At 49.9% G+C, this 19,570-nt stretch overlaps 1 protein-coding gene and 1 non-coding gene across 2 annotated transcripts in view; one reads left to right on the top strand and one right to left on the bottom strand.

Annotated features, from left to right (window-relative positions):
- The window catches only part of KIAA2012 (KIAA2012 ortholog), a 49,851-nt gene that overhangs the window by 22,099 nt on the left and 8,182 nt on the right, over positions 1 to 19,570 (bottom strand). Inside the window, exons 2-4 of the mRNA XM_038749583.1 lie at positions 14,611 to 14,704; positions 6,912 to 7,029; positions 4,884 to 5,010 (exon numbers count right to left, since the gene is read on the bottom strand). Of these exons, the coding sequence (XP_038605511.1) occupies positions 4,884 to 5,010; positions 6,912 to 7,029; positions 14,611 to 14,704 (339 nt within the window). The remainder of the gene's footprint in view (positions 1 to 4,883; positions 5,011 to 6,911; positions 7,030 to 14,610; positions 14,705 to 19,570) is intronic.
- Positions 13,659 to 13,761, top strand: LOC119931216. The gene has a single exon (XR_005452071.1). It is a non-coding gene; the product is annotated as a U6 spliceosomal RNA (small nuclear RNA).

Raw genomic sequence — 19,570 nt, 5'->3', positions numbered from 1 at the left:
GGAAGGAGGTAAGGCAGGGGGGATGGAGAGAGGAAGGTGGGGGCTCAGTGTGGGAAGGCCTCCTGGAGGAGGTGAGCCTTGAAGGAAGGAAGAGAGCTAGCTTGGCGAATGTGGGGAGGGAGGCCATTCCAGGCCCTCCCTCCCAGGCCCCCCCTCCCAGAAGTGAAGTGACTTGCCCACAGTCACGCAGCTGACAAGTGGCAGAGCCGGGATTTGAACCCATGACCTGTGACTCCAAAGCCTGGGCTCTTTCCATTGAGCCATGCTGTTTTCGAGACGGCTGGGGATGAGTTGCCCCCTCTCCCCCCCAATCCAGTCCCCATCCCGCTCCCCACCCCGCAGTTCCAGGCTGGAGGGGACAGTTGGCCTGGGAGCCTCAGTAGGCCATCGGGAGGCCGGGAGGCCTGGGGCCCGGAGAGCTTTTTATTTTATTTTATTTTGTTGATATGGTTTGTTTTGTTATCTGTCTCCCCCTTCTAGACTGTGAGCCCACTGTTGGGTAGGGACCGTCTCGATATGGTGCCAACTTGGACTTCCCAAGCGCTTAGTCCAGTGCTCTGCACACAGTAAGCGCTCAATAAATACGATTGATTGATTGATTGGGTTTTAGGATCTTTGGTTCTCATTCATTCATTCATTCAGTCGTATTTATTGAGCGCTTACGGTGTGCAGAGCACTGGTTCTCGGATCGAGTATCTTTGGCCTCCGGGAATCTGGGGCCCTCGGATCTCAGGGCGTGATTCTCGAGACTCTTGGATCTTGGGGTTCTCGGATCTCGGGTCTCTTGGATCTCGTATCTGGGGACTGTAGGATCTTGGGGCTCTCAGATTTTGGGGCTCTCGGATCTAGTATCTTGGGACTCTGGGATCTTGGGTCTCCCAGAATGCGGGGCTCTTGAATTTCAAGGCTCTTGGATCGTTGAGAAGCAGTGTGGCTCAGTGGAAAGAGCCCGGGCCTGGGAATCAGAGGTCGTGGGTTCTAATCCCGGCTCCGCCACTTGTCGGCTGTGTGACTTTGAGCAAGTCACTTAACTTCTCTGGGCCTCAGTTCCCTCATCTGTAAAATGGGGATGAAGACTGTGAGCCCCACGTGGGACAACCTGATTACCTTGTATATCCCCCAACTCTTAGAACAGTTCTTGGCACATAGTAAGCACTTAACAAATCCCGGCTCTGCCATTTGTCAGCTGTGTGACTTTGGGGAAGTCACTTCACTTCTCTGTGCCTCAGTTACCTCATCTGTAAAATGGGGACCAAGACTGTGAGCCCCCCGTGGGACAACCTGATCACCTTGTAACCTCCCCAGTGCTTAGAACAGTGCTTTGCACATAGTAAGTGCTTAATAAATGCCATTATTATTATTATACCTCATTATTATTATTATTATTATTATTCGGGTTCTCAGATCTCGGGACTCTTGGATCTCGGGGCTCATGAAGCTACTATATTTGTACTCCAGGATCTTGGGGCTCTCAGACAGCGCTTAGAACAGAGCTTGGCACATAGTAAGCTCATAATAATAATAATAATAATAATAATAACGGTATTTGTTAAGTTCCAAGCACCGTTCTAAGCGCTGGGGTGGATACAAGGTGATCAGGTTGTCCCACGTGGGGCTCACAGTCTTCACCCCCATTTTACAGATGAGGGAACTGAGGCCCAGAGGAAATGCCATAATTATTATCTTAGGGAGCGGATCTCGAGGCTGTCAGATCTTGGAGCTCTCAGATTTCGGGACTCTGGAATCTCGGGGCTCTTAGATCTATTATCTTGGGACTCTGGGAGCTTGGGACTCTCGGAAATTGGAGTTTTTTGCATTTCGAGGCTCTCGGATCTTTGGGCTTTCAGATCTCGGGACTTTCAGATCTCGGTCTCTTGGAGCTACTATCTTTGGACTCTGGGATCTTGGGGCTCTCGGATCTAGGGGCTTTCGCGTCCACTATCTCTAGGTTCTCAGATCTGGGGACTCAAGGATCTTGGGGATCTCAGACAACACTTAGAACAGTGCTTGGCACATAGTAAGTGCATAATAATAAATAATAATAATAATAATAATAATAATAATGGTATATGTTAAGCGCTTACTGTGTGCCAAGCACTGTTCTAAGCGCTGGGGTGGAGCGTGGCTCAGTGGAAAGAGCCTGGGCTTTGGAGTCAGAGGTCATGGGTTCAAATCCTGGCTCCGCCAGTTGTCAGCTGTGTGACTTTGGGCAAGTCACTTCACTTCTCTATGCCTCAGTTACCTCAACTGTAAAAGGGGGATAAAGACTGTGAGCCCCATGTGGGACAATCTGATCACCTTGTAACCTCCCCAGCGCTTCGAACAGTGCTTTGCACACAGTAAGTGCTTAATAAATTCCATTATTATTGCTATTATTACTACAAGGTAATCAAGTTGTCCCACCTGGGGCTAACGGTCTTCACCCCCATTTTAGAGATGAGGTAAGAGTGCTAAGCGCTTAGTACAGTGCTCTGAACACAGTAAGCACTCAATAAATACGATTGATTGATTGATTGATTGAGGACCAGAGGAAATGCCATCATTATTATCTTGGGGAGTGGATCTCGAGGCCGTCAGATCCTTTGCGATCTCAGATCTCGGGACTCTCAGATCTCAGGGCTCTTGGATCTACTATATTGGGACTCTGTGATCTCGGAGCTTTCGGATCTTGGGCTCTTGGATCTACTATATTGGGACTCTGTGATCTCGGAGCTTTCGGATCTTGGGCTCTTGGAGCTGGTATCTTTGGACTCCGGGATCTCGGGGAGCGGCTCTCGAGGCCGTCAGATCTTTGCGCTCTCAGATCTTGGGACTCTCAGATCTCAGGGCTCTTAGATCTACTATATTGGGACTCTGTGATCTCGGAGCTTTCGGATCTTGGGCTCTTGGGAGCCCCCTTTTAGGCTGTGAGCCCACTGTTGGGTAGGGACTGTCTCTATGTGATGCCAATTTGTACTTCCCAAGCGCTTAGTACAGTGCTCTGCACATAGTAAGCGCTCAATAAATACGATTGATTGATTGATTGGTATCTTTGGACTCCGGGATCTCAGGGAGCGGATCTTAAGGCCGTCAGATCTTTGCGCTCTCAGATCTCGGGACCCTCAGATCTCAGGGCTCTTGGATCTACTATATTGGGACTCTGTGATCTCGGAGCTATCGGATCTTGGGCTCTTGGGAGCTGGTATCTTTGGACCCCGGGATCTCGGGGAGCAGATCTCGAGGCCGTCAGATCTTTGCGCTCTCAGATCTTGGGACTCTCAGATCTCAGGGCTCTTGGATCTACTATATAGGGACTCTGTGATCTCAGAGCTATCGGATCTTGGGCTCTTGGGAGCTGGTATCTTTGGATTCCGGGATCTCAGGGAGTGGATCTCAAGGCCATCAGATCTTTGTGCTCTCAGATCTCGGGACTCTCAGATCTCAGGGCTCTTGGATCTACTATATAGGGACTCTGTGATCTCGGAGCTATCGGATCTTGGGCTCTTGGAGCTGGTATCTTTGGACTCCGGGATCTCGGGGAGCAGATCTCGAGGCCGTCAGATCTTTGCGCTCTCAGATCTTGGGACTCTCAGATCTCAGGGCTCTTGGATCTACTATATAGGGACTCTGTGATCTCAGAGCTATCGGATCTTGGGCTCTTGGAGCTGGTATCTTTGGACTCCGGGATCTCGAGGAGTGGATCTCGAGGCCGTCAGATCTTTGCACTCTCAGATCTCGGGACTCTCAGATCTCAGGGCTCTTGAATCTACTATATAGGGACTCTGTGATCTCAGAGCTATCGGATCATGGGCTCTTGGAGCTGGTATCTTTGGACTGCGGGATCTCGGGGAGCGGATCTCGAGGCCGTCAGATCTTTGCACTCTCAGATCTCGGGACTCTCAGATCTCAGGGCTCTTGGATCTACTATATAGGGACTCTGTGATCTCGGAGCTATCGGATCTTGGGCTCTTGGAGCTGGTATCTTTGGACTCCGGGATCTCGGGGAGCAGATCTCGAGGCTGTCAGATCTTTGCGCTCTCAGATCTTGGGACTCTCAGATCTCAGGGCTCTTAATAATAATAATAATAATAATAATGGCATTTATTAAGCGCTTACTATGTACAAAGCACTGTTCTAAGCGCTGGGTAGGTTACAAGGTGATCAGGTTGTCCCTCGTGGGGCTCACAGTCTTAATCCCCATTTTACAGATGAGGGAACTGAGGCACAGAGAAGTGAAGTGACTTGCCCAAGGTCACACAGCTGACAATTGGCAGAGCAGGGATTTGAACCCCTGACCTCTGACTCCAAAGCCCGTGCTCTTTCCTACTGAGCCACGCTATCGGATCTTGGGTTCTTGGGAGCTGGCATCTTTGGACTCCGGGATCTCGGGGAGCGGATCTCGAGGCCGTCAGATCCTTGCGCTCTCAGATCTCGGGACTCTCAGATCTCAGGGCTCTTGGATCTACTATATAGGGACTCTGTGATCTCGGAGCTTTCGGATCTTGGGCTCTTGGGAGCTGGTATCTTTGGACTCCGGGATCTCGGGGAGCGGCTCTCGAGGCTGTCAGATCTTTGTGCCCTCGGGTTCTCAGGACTCTCGGATCTCGGGGCTCCCTTTGAAAGGCCTCTAATTTGGGGTCTGTGTATTTATTTATTTATTTTACTTGTACATATCTATTCTATTCTATTTTATTTTGTTAGTATGTTTGGTTTTGTTCTCTGTCTCCCCCTTTTAGACTGTGAGCCCACTGTTGGGTAGGGACCATCTCTATATGTTGCCAACTTGTACTTCCCAAGTGCTTAGTACAGTGCTCTGCACACAGTAAGCGCTCAATAAATACGATTGATTGATTGATTGATTGATTGTGAGCCGCCCCCTTGTTCAGACGCGCTCCTTTCCTCACCGACAACGAACTCCGCTCTGCCGGGGCCCGGGTCCCCCGAAGCTCCTCGGGGGCTGCTCCTCCGGACGCCGGGCTGGGCCGCCCCGTGTCTCTTCCTTCTCCCCGGTGTCCCGGACTCTTCTCTGCCCTGGAGATGGGGAGGAATCAGAACCCGCCTAAACAGGCTCAAACCCCTCCCACGCAGGATCAGAACTCGCACACAGGACTCGGGCCCCCACCCACACAGGCTGGAGCTTTTCCTGACCTGCTTTGCCCAGTACAGTTCCCTCAGCCCACCCAAATAAAGAAGCTGTGCCTCCATCTCCAGCTGGATTTCCAGGTTGTTTGTTACAAACAAGTGACAAAAAAACCCCACTGCGGTGGCAGGGCTCCTTCCAAGCTTCCCCCGTGGGAGCTACTGGGAGAAGCAGCGTGGCTTAGTGGAAAGAGCCCGGGCTTGGGAGTCAGAAGTTGTGGGTTCTAATCCCGGCTCTGCCACTTGTCAGCTGGGTAATAATAATAATAATGGCATTTGTTAAGTGCTTACTATGTGCAAAGCACTGTTCTAAGCGCTGGGGAGGTAACAAGGTGATAAGGTTGTCCCACGGGGGTCTAACAGTCTTAATTCCCATTTTCCAGATGAGGGAACTGAGGCACAAAGAAGTGAAGTGACTTGCCCAAAGTCACACAGCTGACAATTGGCGGAGCCGGAATTAGAACCCATGACCTCTGACTCCCAAGCCCGGGCTCTTTCCACTGAGCCACGCTGCTTCTCTAGTCAGGTTGGACACAGTCTGTGTCCTTCACGGAGCGCACGGTCTTAATCCCCATCTCACAGATGAGGTAACTGAGGCCCACCGAAGAAAAACAACTTGCTCAAGATCCTGCCGAAGACAAGGGGCAGAGTGAGGATTAGAACCAGTCTGTAGGCTGGTTACTCTGGACTGTACGCTCGTTGTGGGCAGGGTTATTGTGGTACTGTGCTCTCCAGTGTTTAGTACAGTGCTCTGCACACCGCAAGTGCTCAGATTTATTACTCCATTTTACTTGTACATATTTACTATTCCCTGGTAACTTTGGGCAAGTCACTTCACTTCTCTGTGCCTTGGTTACCTCATCTGTAAAATGGGGATTGAGACTGTGAGCCCCACGTGGGACAACCTGATGACCTTGCGTCTACCCAGCGTGGTTCGGTGGAAAGAGCCCGGGCTTTGGAGTCAGAGGTCATGGGTTCTAATCCCGGCTCCGCCGCTTGTCTGCTGTGTGACCTTGGGCACTTAACTTCTCTGTGCCTCAGTTCCCTCATCTGTAAAATGGGGATGAAGACTGTGAGCCCCACGTGGGACAGCCTGATCACCTTATATCCTCCCCAGTGCTTAGAACAGTGCTTGGCACATAGTAAGTGCTTAACAAACACCATTATTATTATTATTATTATTACCCCAGAGCTTAGAACAGTGCTTGGCACATAGTAAGCACTTAACAAATATTATTATTATTACTATTATTATTATTATTATTATCCACCCTGAATAGTTAGGGAAGGGAGAAGGAAGTAAAGGGGTGGAAGGTTGAAGGAGGGAGATGGAAGGAGGGAAGAGGGTAGGAGGAGGGAGAAAGGAGGTTGGTGAGGGGGCAAGAAAGTGAAGGGAGGTGGAAAAAAGCAAGTGGCCTCATGGAAAGAGCCTGAGTATGGGAGTCAGAGGACCTGGGTTCTAATCCTGCCATTTGTCTGCTGTGTGAGCTTGAGCGGATCATTAAACTGCTCTGGGCCTCAATTTCCTATCAGTTAAATAGGGATGAGATCACTGTCCCCCCCACCCTGCTTTAGGCTGTGAACCCACTGTGGGGCAGGAACTGCGTCTGACCCGATGATCTTGTCAACCTCAGGGCTTAGTACAGTGCTTGACAAATACTATTATTATTAGTAGTATTATTTTTGGAGGTGGAGGGAGATAGGGCACTGTGCCCACAGGACGCTTACAACAGTGCTTGGCACACAGTAAGCGCTTAACAAATGCCATCATTATTATTATTATTGCTTCTCACGGTGCTGATGTCATCCGGAGTTGGCTTTCGGAGCTCTCCCGGCCCGGCCTCTCCTCCACTTTCTCCGGATAGAAGTAGCTTCTCGGGAAGATGGTCCGTGGCTCCAGAGTTCCCGGGCCTGTGGAAAGAGCAAAGGGATGGCGCTCTTTAAGCCACCGTCCCCGGCGGCGGCGGTGACTAACCAGCGAGGCTCAGTGGAAAGGGCCCGGGCTTTGGAGTCAGAGGTCATGGGTTCAAATTCCAACACTGCCACATGTCTGCTGTGTGACAGTGGGCAAGTCACTTCACCTCTCTGAGCCTCAGTTACCCCATCTGTAAAATGGGGATTAAGACTGTGAGCCCCACGTGGGACAACCTGATCACCTTGTATTCCCTCAGCGCTTAGAACAGTGCTTTGCACATAGTAAGCGCTTAACAAATGCCATCATTATTATTATTAAGCTAATTGTGGGCATTCATTCATTCATTCATCCAGTCGTATTTATTGAGCGCTTACTGTGTGCAGAGCACTGTACTAAGCACTTGGGAAGTCCAAGTTGGCAATATATAGAGACGGTCCTTATTCATTCATTCATTCATTCTATCGTATTTATTGAGCACTTACTGTGTGCAGAGCACTGTACTAAGCGCTTGGGAAGTCCAAGTCGGCAATATATAGAGACAGTCCCTACCCAACAACGGGCTCACAGTCTAGAAGGGGGAGACAGATGACAAAACAAAACATGTAGACAGGTGTCCAAATCGTCAGAACAAATAGAATTAAAGCTGTATGCTCACCATTAACAAAATAAATAGAAGAGTAAATATGTACAAGTAAAATAAATAGAGTAATAAATCTGTACAAATATATATATACAGGTGCTGTAGGGAGAGGAAGGAGGTAGGGCCGGGGGGATGGGGAGGAGAAGAGGAGAAAGGGGGGCTCAGTCTGGGTAAAGCACTTTAATTCTGGATGTGAAAACACTCCCGTACTCCTTTCCCCAGGGAATGTGTCTGTTATATCATCATAGCACTTAGCACAGTGCTCTGCGTACAGTAACGGCTCAATAAATACGATTGAATGTATGAATAAATAAGATTGAATGAATGAATCCTCCTTCTAGACTGTGAGCCCACTGTTGGGTAGGGACCGTCTCTAGATGTTGCCAACTTGGACTCCCCAAGCGCTGAGTACAGTGCTCTGCACACAGTAAGCGCTCAATAAATACGATTGAATGAATGAATGAATAGTATACTCTCCCAAGTGCTTAATGCAGTGCTTTGCACATAGTAAGTGCTCAATCAATCAATCAATCAATCAATCAATCGTATTTATTGAGCGCTTACTATGTGCAGAGCACTGTACTAAGCGCTTGGGAAGTACAAATTGGCATCACATAGAGACAGTCCCTACCCAACAGTGGGCTCACAGTCTAAAAGGGGGAGACAGAGAACAGAACCAAACATACCAACAAAATAAAATAAGTAGGATAGAAATGTACAAGTAAAATAAATAAATAAATAAATAAATAGAGTAATAAATATGTACAACCATATATACATATATACAGGTGCTGTGGGGAAGGGAAGGAGGTAAGACGGGGGGATGGAGAGGGGGACGAGGGGAGAGGAAAGAAGGGGCTCAGTCTGGGAAGGCCTCCTGGAGGAGGTGAGCTCTCAGCAGGGCCTTGAAGGGAGGAAGAGAGCTAGCTTGGCGGATGGGCAGAGGGAGGGCATTCCAGGCCCGGGGGATGACGTGGGCCGGGGGTCGATGGCGGGACAGGCGAGAGCGAGGTACAGTGAGGAGATTAGTGGTGGAGGAGCGGAGGGTGCGGGCTGGGCAGTAGAAGGAGAGAAGGGAGGTGAGGTAGGACGGGGCGAGGTGATGGAGAGCCTTGAAGCCCAGGGTGAGGAGTTTCTGCTTGATGCGCAGATTGATCGGTAGCCATTGGAGGTTTTTGAGGAGGGGAGTAATATGTCCAGAGCGTTTCTGGACAAAGATAATCCGGGCAGCAGCATGAAGTATGGATTGAAGTGGAGAGAGACACGAGGATGGGAGATCAGAGAGAAGGCTAGTGCAGTAGTCCAGACGGGATAGGATGAGAGCTTGAATGAGCAGGGTAGCAGTTTGGATGGAGAGGAAAGGGCGGATCTTGGCAATGTTGCGGAGCTGAGACCGGCAGGTTTTGGTGACGGCTTGGATGTGAGGGGTGAATGAGAGAGCGGAGTCGAGGATGACACCGAGGTTGCTGGCTTGTGAGACGGGAAGGATGGTAGTGCCGTCAACAGAGATGGGAAAGTTAGGGAGAGGACAAGGTTTGGGAGGGAAGACAAGGAGCTCAGTCTTCGACATGTTGAGCTTTAGGTGGCGGGCGGACATCCAGATGGAGATGTCCTGAAGGCAGGAGGAGATGCGAGCCTGGAGGGAGGGGGAGAGAGCAGGGGCAGAGATGTAGATCTGGGTGTCATCAGCGTAGAGATGATAGTTGAAGCCGTGGGAGCGAATGAGGTCACCAAGGGAGTGAGTGTAGATTGAGAACAGAAGGGGACCAAGCACTGAACCTTGGGGAACCCCCACAGTAAGAGGATGAGAGGGGGAGGAGGAGCCTGCAAAAGAGACTGAGAAAGAACGACCGGAGAGATAAGAGGAGAACCAGGAGAGGACGGAGTCAGTGAAGCCAAGGTCAGATAACGTGTTGAGGAGAAGGGGGTGGTCCACAGTGTCAAAGGCAGCTGAGAGGTCGAGGAGGATTAGGACAGAGTATGAGCCGTTGGATTTGGCAAGCAGGAGGTCATTGGTGACCTTTGAGAGCGCAGTTTCCGTGGAATGAAGGGGACGGAAGCCAGACTGGAGGGGGTCGAGGAGAGAGAACTCATTCATTCATTCAATCGTATTTATTGAGCGCTCACTGTGTGCAGAGCACTGGACTAAGCACTTGGGATGTACGAGTCGGCAACATATAGAGACGGTCCCTACCCAACAGCGGGCTCACAGTCTAGAAGATAAATACGATTGAATGAATTACTATTGTACTCTTCCAAGTGATTAGTATGGTGCTCTGCACATAGGAAGCGCTCAGTAAATTTGACTATCAGCTACTCCCAGAGTTTTTTTTCCTCTCTCTCTCTCTCTCCCTGCTGTCTTTGGAAAGGGAACCCATTCCCATGACCACAGGCCTGCCAGGCCATAGGTCCGACCTCGAATTACTAATAATAATAATAATAATGATGGCATTTATTAAGCGCTTACTATGTGCAAAGCACTGTTCTAAGCGCTGGGGAGGTTACAAGGTGATCAGGTTGTCCCACGTGGGGCTCACAGTCTTAATCCCCATTTTACAGATGAGGTAACTAAGGCACAGAGAAGCTAAGTGACTTAGATCCTGGGCACATCCAGCACCAACAACCAATAATAATAACAATAATAATAATAATAATAATAATAATAATGGTATTTGTCAAGTGCTTACTATGTGCAAGGCACTGCTCTAACCGCTGGGGTGGTTACAAGGTGATCTGGTTGTCCCACATGGTGCTCACAGTCTTCATCCCCGTTTTGCAGACGAGGGAACTGAGGCCCAGAGAAGTGAAGCGACTTGCCCAAAGTCACACAGCTGACAAGCGGCAGAGCCAGGATTTGAACCCATGACCTCTGACTCCCAAGCCCGGGCTCCTTCCACTGAGCCACACTGCTTCTCTAGTAGTATCTACTAAGTGTCAGTAGTAGATCAATAGTATATGCTAAGCATCTACCGCCCACACAGTGTTGTTAGAGAAGCAGCATGGCTCAGTGGAAAGAGCCCGGGCTTTGGAGTCAGAGGTCATGGGTTCGAATCCCGGCTCCACCACATAATAATAATGATGGTATTTGTTCAGCGCTTACTATGTGCAAAGCACTGTCCTAAGTGCTGAGATGATCAGGTTGTCCCACAGGGGGCTCACAGTCTTCATCCCCATTTTACAGATGAAGTAACTGAGGCACAGAGAAGTGAAGTGACTCACCCAAAGTCACACAGCTGACAATTGGCAGAGTTGGGATTTGAACCCATGACCTCTGACTCCAAAGCCCGGGCTCTTTCCACTGAGCCACGCTGTGTGACCTTGGGCAAGCCACTTAACTTCTCTGGGCCTCAGTTACCTCATCTGTAAAATGGGGGTGAAGACTGTGAGCCCCACGTGGAACAACCTGATCACCTTGTATCCACCCCAGCGCTTAGAACAGTGCTTTGCACATAGTAAGCGCTTAACAAATGCCATTATTATTATTATTATTATTATTATTCTAAATGCTTAAGGATGTCCAGCCTAGCGAAGCCCAGTTCTTGCCCTCCAAGAGCTCACGGTCAACCAGATAAGGCTCTCTGGTTGGAGTCACAAGCAGATGTTTCTTGTACCAAGTGGATTATCATTATTATTATTATTATTATTTTATTCATTAAGCGCTTACTATGTGTCAAGCACTGCTCTAATAGCTGGGTACCAGAGAAGAAGCATGGCTCAGTGGAAAGAGCCTGGGCTTTGGAGTCAGAGGTCATGGGTTCAAATCCCAGCTCCGCCAATTGTCAGCTGGGTGACTTTGGGCAAGTCGCTTCACTTCTCTGCATCTCAGTTACCTCATCTGTAAAATGGGGATTGACTGGGACAACCTGATCACCTTGTATTCCTCCCCCCAGTGCTTATAACAGTGCTTTGCACAAAGTAAGCACTTAATAAATGCCATTATTATTATTATTATTACCAGCTAATCAGGTTGGACACAGTCTCTGGCCCACATCCTAACGTCCCGTCAGCTCTGTTCCTATTCTGGCCTGGAATGTCCTCCCTCCTCAAATCAATCAATCAATCAATCGTATTTATTGAGCACTTACCGTGTGCAGAGCACTGTACTAAGCGCTTGGGAAGTACAAGTTGGCAACATACAGAGACAGTCCCTACCCAACAGTGGGCTCACGGTCTAGAAGGGGGAGGCAGAGAACAAAACCAAACATATTAACAAAATAGAAAAGATATGTACAAGTAAAATAAATAAATAGAGTAATAAATCTGTACAAACATATCTACATATATACAGGTGCTGTGGGGAAGCGAAGGAGGTAAGATGGGGGGATGGAGAGGGGGACGAGGGGGAGAGGAAGGAAGGGGCTCAGTCTGGGAAGGCCTCCTGGAGGAGGTGAGCTCTCAGTAGGGCCTGCTCGGGGGGTCCAAACTAGCACACTTCCTCCCTTCAAAGCCCTACTGAAGGCTCACCTCCTCCAGGAGGCCTTCCCACACTGAGCCCCCTTTTCCTCTGCTCCTCCTCCCCTCTCCATCGTCCCCCCTCCCCACACCACTTGTGTCTATTTATTGAGCGCTTACTGTGTGCAGAGCACTGTACTAAGTGCTGGGGAAGTCCAAGTCGGCAACATCTAGAGACGGTCCCTACCCAACAGAGGGCTCACAGTCTAGAAGTCAGTCAGTCAGTCCAGACTGAGCCCCCTCCTTCCTCTCCCCTTCTTCCCCATCCCTCCTTCCCCTCCCCACAGCACCTGTATATGTGTATATCTGTTTGTATGGATTTATTACTCTATCTATTTATTTATTTCATTTGTACGTATTTATTCTATTTATTTTATTTGGTTAATATGCCTTGCTTTTTGTCGTCTGCCTCCCTCTTCTAGACCGTGAGCCCGCTGTTGGGTAGGGACCGGCTCTAGATGCTGCCGACTTGGACTTCCCAGGCGCTTAGTCCAGTGCTCTGCACACAGTAAGCGCTCAATAAATAGGATTGAATGAATGAATGAATAGAAGGGGGAGACAGATGACAAAGAACAAGTAGACAGGTGTCAAAACTGTCAGAATAAATAGAATTGTAGAATTATTCTACATTATTATCGTTATTCTATATTATTATAGAATCATTCTATATTATTATTGTTATTCTATATTATTATAGAATTATTCTATGTTATTATTATTCTATATTATTATAGAATTAAAAATCACACCCCAGGTGGTCTCCTCGCCCTTGAGCTGCACAACTACACACACACACACACACACACACACACACACACTTACTTAATCATGGGCACAAGCTTACACAGACTTAGTGGAAAGAGCCCGGCCTTGGGAGTCAGAGGTTGTGGGTTCTAGTCCCAGCCCCACCACTTGGCAGCTGTGTGACTTTGGGCAGGTCGCTCACCGTCTCCGTGCCTCAGTTACCTCATCTAGAAAATGGAGGCGAAGACCGTGAGCCCCACGAGGGACAACCCGATTGCCTGGCATCTACCCCCGGTGCTTAGAACAGTGCTTGGCACATAGGCACGGTTATTTTATGCCTTCCAAACCTCATTCAGGACAAGAAACTCTCTCTCTCGGAAACCTACCATGACTCCCAGGTGTGCGGCTCACTCTAGATTAAAGCTTCAATTGCTCTCAGCGGTTGTTATCCTGATTTACACCTGCTTGGAGCTCCAGACAAATACACGAGGTAATGGAGGCACGGAGAAGCTAAGTGGCTTGCCCAAGGTCACCCAGCAGACAAGTAGGAGAAGCAGCGTGGCTCAGTGGTAAGAGCCCGGGCTTTGGAGCCAGAGGTCATGGGTTCGAATCCCGGCTCCGCCACGTCTGCTGTGTGACTTAATTTCTCTGAGCCTCAGTCACCTCATCTGTAAAATGGGGATTGACTGTGAGCCCCACGTGGGACAACCTGATCGCCTTGTATCCCCCCCAGAGCTTAGAACAGTGCTTCGCACATAGTAAGCGCTTAACAAATGCCATTATTATTAAGTAGCGGAGCCCCACATATACTAAAATTGGAACGATACAGAGAAGATTAGCACGGCCCCTGCGCAAGAATGACACGCAAATTTGTGAAGCGTTCCATATTTTTTCGCCCGTCCCGTCGTCGACCCCCGGCCCACGTCCTCCCCCGGGCCTGGAATGCCCTCCTCCACACATCCGCCAAGCTCACTTTCTTCCTCCCTTCAAAACCCTACTGAGAGCTCACCTCCTCCAGGAGGCCTTCCCGCACTCAGCCCCCTCCTTGCTCTCCCCCACCTTACCTCCTTCCCCTCCCCACAGCACCTGTATATACGTATATATGCTTGTACATATTTATTACTCTTTGAAGGGAGGAAGAGAGCGAGCTTGGCGGATGGGCAGAGGGATTGGGGGCATTCCAGGCCCGGGGGATGACGTGGGATGGGGGTCGATGGCGGGACGGGCGAGAACGAGGCCTAACGGTGAGGAGATTAGCGGCGGAGGAGCGGAGGGTGCGGGCTGGGCTGGAGAAGGAGAGAAGGGAGGGGAGGTAGGAGGGGGCCAGGGGATGGATGGATGGATGGACAGCCTTGAAGCCCAGGGTGAGGAGTTTCTGCCTGATGCTTGGTAGCCACTGGAGATTTTTGAGGAGGGGAGTAACATGCCCAGAGCGTCTCTGTACAAAGACAATCTGGGCAGTGTTGTGAAGTATAGGTTGAAGTGGGGAGAGACACGAGGATGGGAGATCGGAGAGGAGGCTGATACAGTAATCCAGACGGGATAGGATGAGAGCTTGAACGAGCAGGGTAGTGGTTTGGATGGAGAGGAAAGGGCGGATCTTGGCGATGTTGCAGAGGTGAGACCGGCAGGTTTGGGTGACGGCTTGGATGTGAGGGGTGAACGAGAGAGCGGAGTCTCCTTGAAAAGGAGAAAGAAGGAGTGGGTGCCAGGCTCCCTGCCGCCCATGAGACAAATGTACCTTTCCCGGGAGAAGCCCACGCCGGAGTCCACGTCCTGCTCGTCCAGCGGTGGGGTGACCAGTCCGGCCAGGCCGCCCTTGGCCTCCTCTGCGCCTGGGGAAACCAAGACCACCGTTCCTTTCCACATTCATTCATTCATTCAATCGTATTTATTGAGTGCTTTCTGTGCGCAGAGCACTGTACTAAGCGCTTGGGAAGTACAAGTCGGCAACATATAGAGACGGCCCCTACCCGACAACGGGCTCACAGTCTAGAAGGGGGAGACAGACAGCACTGTTCTAAGTGCCGGGGGGAATACAAGGTGATCAGGTTGTCCCACAAGGGGCTCGCAGTTTTAATGCCCATTTGCCGGATGAGGGAACTGAGGCCCAGAGAAGTGAAGTGACTTGACCAAAGTCACACAGCTGACACTTGGCGGAGCCGGGATTTGAACCCAAAGCCCCCGATCTGTCCACTGAGCCACTCTGCTTCTCTCTACCATAGTATTATGGTATTCGTTAAGTGCTTAGAACAGTGCTCCAGCGCTCGGAACAGTGCTTTGCACTTAGTAAGTGCTTAATAAATGCCATTATTATTATTATTATTATTAGACATAAGATAATTGGGTTGGACACAGTCCCTGTCCCACACGGGGCTCACAGTCTTAATCCCCGTTTTGCAGATGAGATAACTGAGGCCCAGAGAAGTGAAGTGACTTGCCCAAAGTCACACAGCTGACAATTGGCGGAGCCGGGATTTGAACCCATAACCTCTAACTCCAAAGCCCCCTATCTGTCCACTGAGCCACGCTGCTTCTCTCTACCACAATATTATGGTATTCGTTAAGTGCTTACTATGCGCCAGCTCTTAGAACAGTGCTCCAGCGCTTAGAACAGTGCTTTGCACTTAGTAAGCACTTAATAAATGCCATTATTATTATCATTATTATTATTAGACATAAGGTAATTGGGTTGGACACAGTCCCTATCTACACGGGGCTCACAGTCTTAATCCCCGATTTATAGATGAGGGAACTGAGGCCCAGAGAAGTGAAGCGACTTGCCCAAGGTCACCCAGCAGATAAGCGGCAGAGGCAGGATTAGAATCCATGCCCCTTCTGACTCTCAGGCCCGGGCTCTATCCACTAAGCCAGGGGAAGCGCGTGGCTTAGAAAGGGGGCTGGATTGGGCAGATTTGAAGAGTTTGGTGTGAGTTTACTCTTCGAGAAGCAGCGTGGCTCAGTGGAAAGAGCTCGGGCTTTAGAGTCAGAGGTCATGGGTTCAAATCCCAGGTCTGCAAATTGTCAGCTGTGTGACTTTGGGCAAGTCACTTAACTTCTCTGTGCCTCAGTTCCCTCATCTGTAAAACGGGGTTAAGACTGTGAGCCCCCCCGTGGGACAACCTGATCGCCTTGTAACCTCCCCAGTGCTTAGAACAGTGCTTTGCACATAGTAAGCGCTCAATAAAGGCCATTATCATCACTTCACTTCTCTGAGCCTCAGTTACCTCATCTGTAAAAATGGGGATGAAGACTGCGAGCCCCACGTGGGACAACTTGATCACACTGTATCCCCCCCCAGTGCTTAGAACAGTGCTTTGCACATAGTAAGCGCTCAACAAATGCCATCATCATCATCATCATCATCAATCGTATTTATTGAGCGCTTACTATGTGCAGAGCACTGTACTAAGCATCATCATTCCAGCTCTTCCGGATGGGAAGCGGGTCTGGGATGAAGGATCCTTCTCGTGTCGCTGGGCATCGGGCTCAAGGCCGCCCAGGCTGGGACACCACCATTTGAGAAGCAGTGTGGTCTAGCGGAAAGAACACTACCTACGTGGTTTATTTTGTTGTCTGTCTCCCCACCTTCTAGCCTGTGAGCCCGTTGTTGGGTAATAATATATTGTGATTGAGAATCAGCGTGGCGCAGTGGAAAGAGCCCGGGCTTTGGAGTCAGAGGTCATGGGTTCAAATCCCTGCTCCGCCACTTGTCGGCTGTGTGACTTTGGGCGAGTCACTTCACTTCTCTGGGCCTCAGTTCCCTCATCTGGAAAATGGGGATTAAAACTGTGAGCCCCCCGTGGGACAACCTGATCACCTTGTATTCCCCCCGGCACTTCGAACAGTGCTTCGCACATAGTAAGCGCTTAACAGACTGCGAGCCCGCTGTTGGGTAGGGACCGTCTCTATATGTTGCCAACTTGTACGTCCCAAGCGCTCGGTACAGTGCTCTGCACACAGTAAGCGCTCAATCAATCAATCAATCGTATTTATTGAGTGCTTACTGTGTGCAGAGCACTGGACTAAGCGCTTGGGAAGTACAAGTTGGCAACATATAGAGATGATCCCTACCCAACAGTGGGCTCACAGTCTAGAAGGGGAGACAGAGAACAAAACCAAACATATTAACAAAATAAAATAAATAGAATAGATATGTACAAGTAAAATAAATAGAGTAATAACTATGTACAAACATATATACATATATACAGGTGCTATGGGGAAGGGAAGGAGGTAAGATGAGGGGAGATGGAGAGGGGGATGAGGGAGAGAGGAAGGAGGGGGCTCAGTCTGGGAATCAATCAATCAATCAATCGTATTTATTGAGCGCTTACTATGTGCAGAGCACTGTACTAAGCGCTTGGGAAGTACAAATTGGCATCACATAGAGACAGTCCCTACCCAACAGTGGGCTCACAGTCTAAAAGGGGGAGACAGAGAACAGAACCAAACATACCAACAAAATAAAATAAGTAGGATAGAAATGTACAAGTAAAATAAATAAATAAATAGATAAATAGAGTAATAAATATGTACAACCATATATACATATATACAGGTGCTGTGGGGAAGGGAAGGAGGTAAGACGGGGATGGAGAGGGGGACGAGGGGGAGAGGAAAGAAGGGGCTCAGTCTGGGAAGGCCTCCTGGAGGAGGTGAGCTCTCAGCAGGGCCTTGAAGGGAGGAAGAGAGCGAGCTTGGCGGGTGGGCAGAGGGATTGGGGGCATTCCAGGCCCGGGGGAGGACGTGGGCCGGGGGTCGATGGCGGGACAGGCGAGAGCGAGGTACCGGGCCAGGGGGAGGACGTGGGCCGATTGAATGAATGAATGAATGAATGAATGAATGAGTGAATGAAAGAAAGAGGGCAAGATCCCTCATTCCAAAAGAGAAAGAAAATGGGCTGAGGACACAAAAATACCAGCAGAGAGAGCCCTTGGATTAAACATTCCCACTCACCGCCCCCAGCTCCCTGCTGAGGCTGAGATTCCGCCTTGGAGTCCCTGGTTGTCCCAGAGCCAAAGGTTTTCTTTCCATAGGAACGGGCGGCCTGCACCTCAGAAAGCACAAGGACCGAGCAAAGCCAAACACGGACAGCGTGGCTCAGTGGAAAGAGCCCGGGCTTGGGAGCCAGAGGTCATGGGTTCGAATCCCGGCTCCGCCACTTGTCAGCTGGGTGACTTCGGGCAAGCCACTTCACTTCTCTGGGCTTGTCAGCTGTGAGACTTTGAGCAAGTCACTTGACTTATCTGTGCCTCAGTGACCTCATCTGGAAAATGGGGATTAAGGCTGTGAGCCCGACGTGGGACGACCTTGTAACCTCTCGAGTGCTTAGAACAGTGCTTCTCACATAGTAAGCTCTTAATAAATGCCATTATTATTATTCATTCATTCATTCAACCGTATTTATTGAGCGCTTACTGTGTGCGGAGCACTGTACTAAGCGCTTGGGAAGTACAAGTCGGCAACATCTAGAGACGGTCCCTACCCAACAGCGGGCTCACAGTCTAGAAGGGGGAGACAGACAACAAAACAAATTAACAAAGTAAAATAAATAGAATAGTAAGTATGGTGAGGGAGAACATATCCGAACAGACCACCACCTTCGAAGCCCTGTACACGTCACACATCCTCTAAGAGGCCTTTCAGGCCCTCATTTCTCCTCTCCACCCTCCCTCTTTTTTATGGTATTTGTTAATCCATTGTATTTACTGAGCGCTTACTGTGTGCAGAGCACTGCACTAAGCGCTTGGGAAGTACAAGTTGGCAACGTATAGAGACGTATAGAATAGACGTATAGAATTATTATTATTCAATGTAGAGAAGCAGCGTGGCTTTGTGGATAGAGCCCAGGCCTGGGTGTAAGAAGGACTTGGGTTCTCATTCCAACCCCGCCACTTGTCTTCTGTGTGGCCTTGGGCAAATCGCTTTTTCATTCATTCATTCCATTGTATTTATTGAGTGCTTTCCGTGTGCAGAGTACTGTACTAAGCACTTGGGAAAGTACAGTACAACAATAAACATTCCCTGCCCACAACGAGCTTACAGTCTGGAGACGGGGAGACGGACATCAGTACAAATAAATAAAATGACAGAGATCTAGGTAAGTCCTGTGGGGATGGGAGGGGGGAAGGTGAGCTCTCTGTAGGGACTTGAAGGGAGGAAGAGAGCTAGTTTGGCGGATGGGCAGAGGGATTGGGGGCATTCCAGGCCCGGGGGATGACGTGGGCCGGGGGTCGATGGCGGGACGGGTGAGAACGAGGTACGGGGAGGAGATTAGCGGCAGAGGAGCGGAGGGTGCGGGGTGGTCCAGATAAAGAGAAGATGAAATTATGTTACCACCAAGGCCACCACTGCTGCTGCCCTCGGGGGAAGGCGAGGAAACCCCCACTGGTCCCCAGGCACCAGTCGAGGCCTCGGGCCGGGCCTTTGCACAGAATGGCGGCCTTGGGTCGGCCACGTGGAGAGGCCGGGCTGGAGGATTCCTCCGATTCCTCATGCCAACTAAGGCCGCTGGGTCTCAGTCATTCATTCATTCAATCGTATTTATTGAGCGCTTACTGTGTGCAGAGCACTGTACTAAGCGCTTGGGAAGGACAAGTTGGTGACATATAGAGACGGTCTCGCCGCTCAGAGGGCTGGGAGCCGTCCATCCATCCATCCGTCCGCCTGCCTCGGAGTCACCTTGGCCTCGGAGTCTC

This window comes from Tachyglossus aculeatus, chromosome 7 (assembly GCF_015852505.1).
Source record: "Tachyglossus aculeatus isolate mTacAcu1 chromosome 7, mTacAcu1.pri, whole genome shotgun sequence".
In the NCBI taxonomy this organism is placed as follows: Eukaryota; Metazoa; Chordata; class Mammalia; order Monotremata; family Tachyglossidae; genus Tachyglossus; species Tachyglossus aculeatus.
This window is presented reverse-complemented; position numbering and strand designations above follow the sequence as displayed.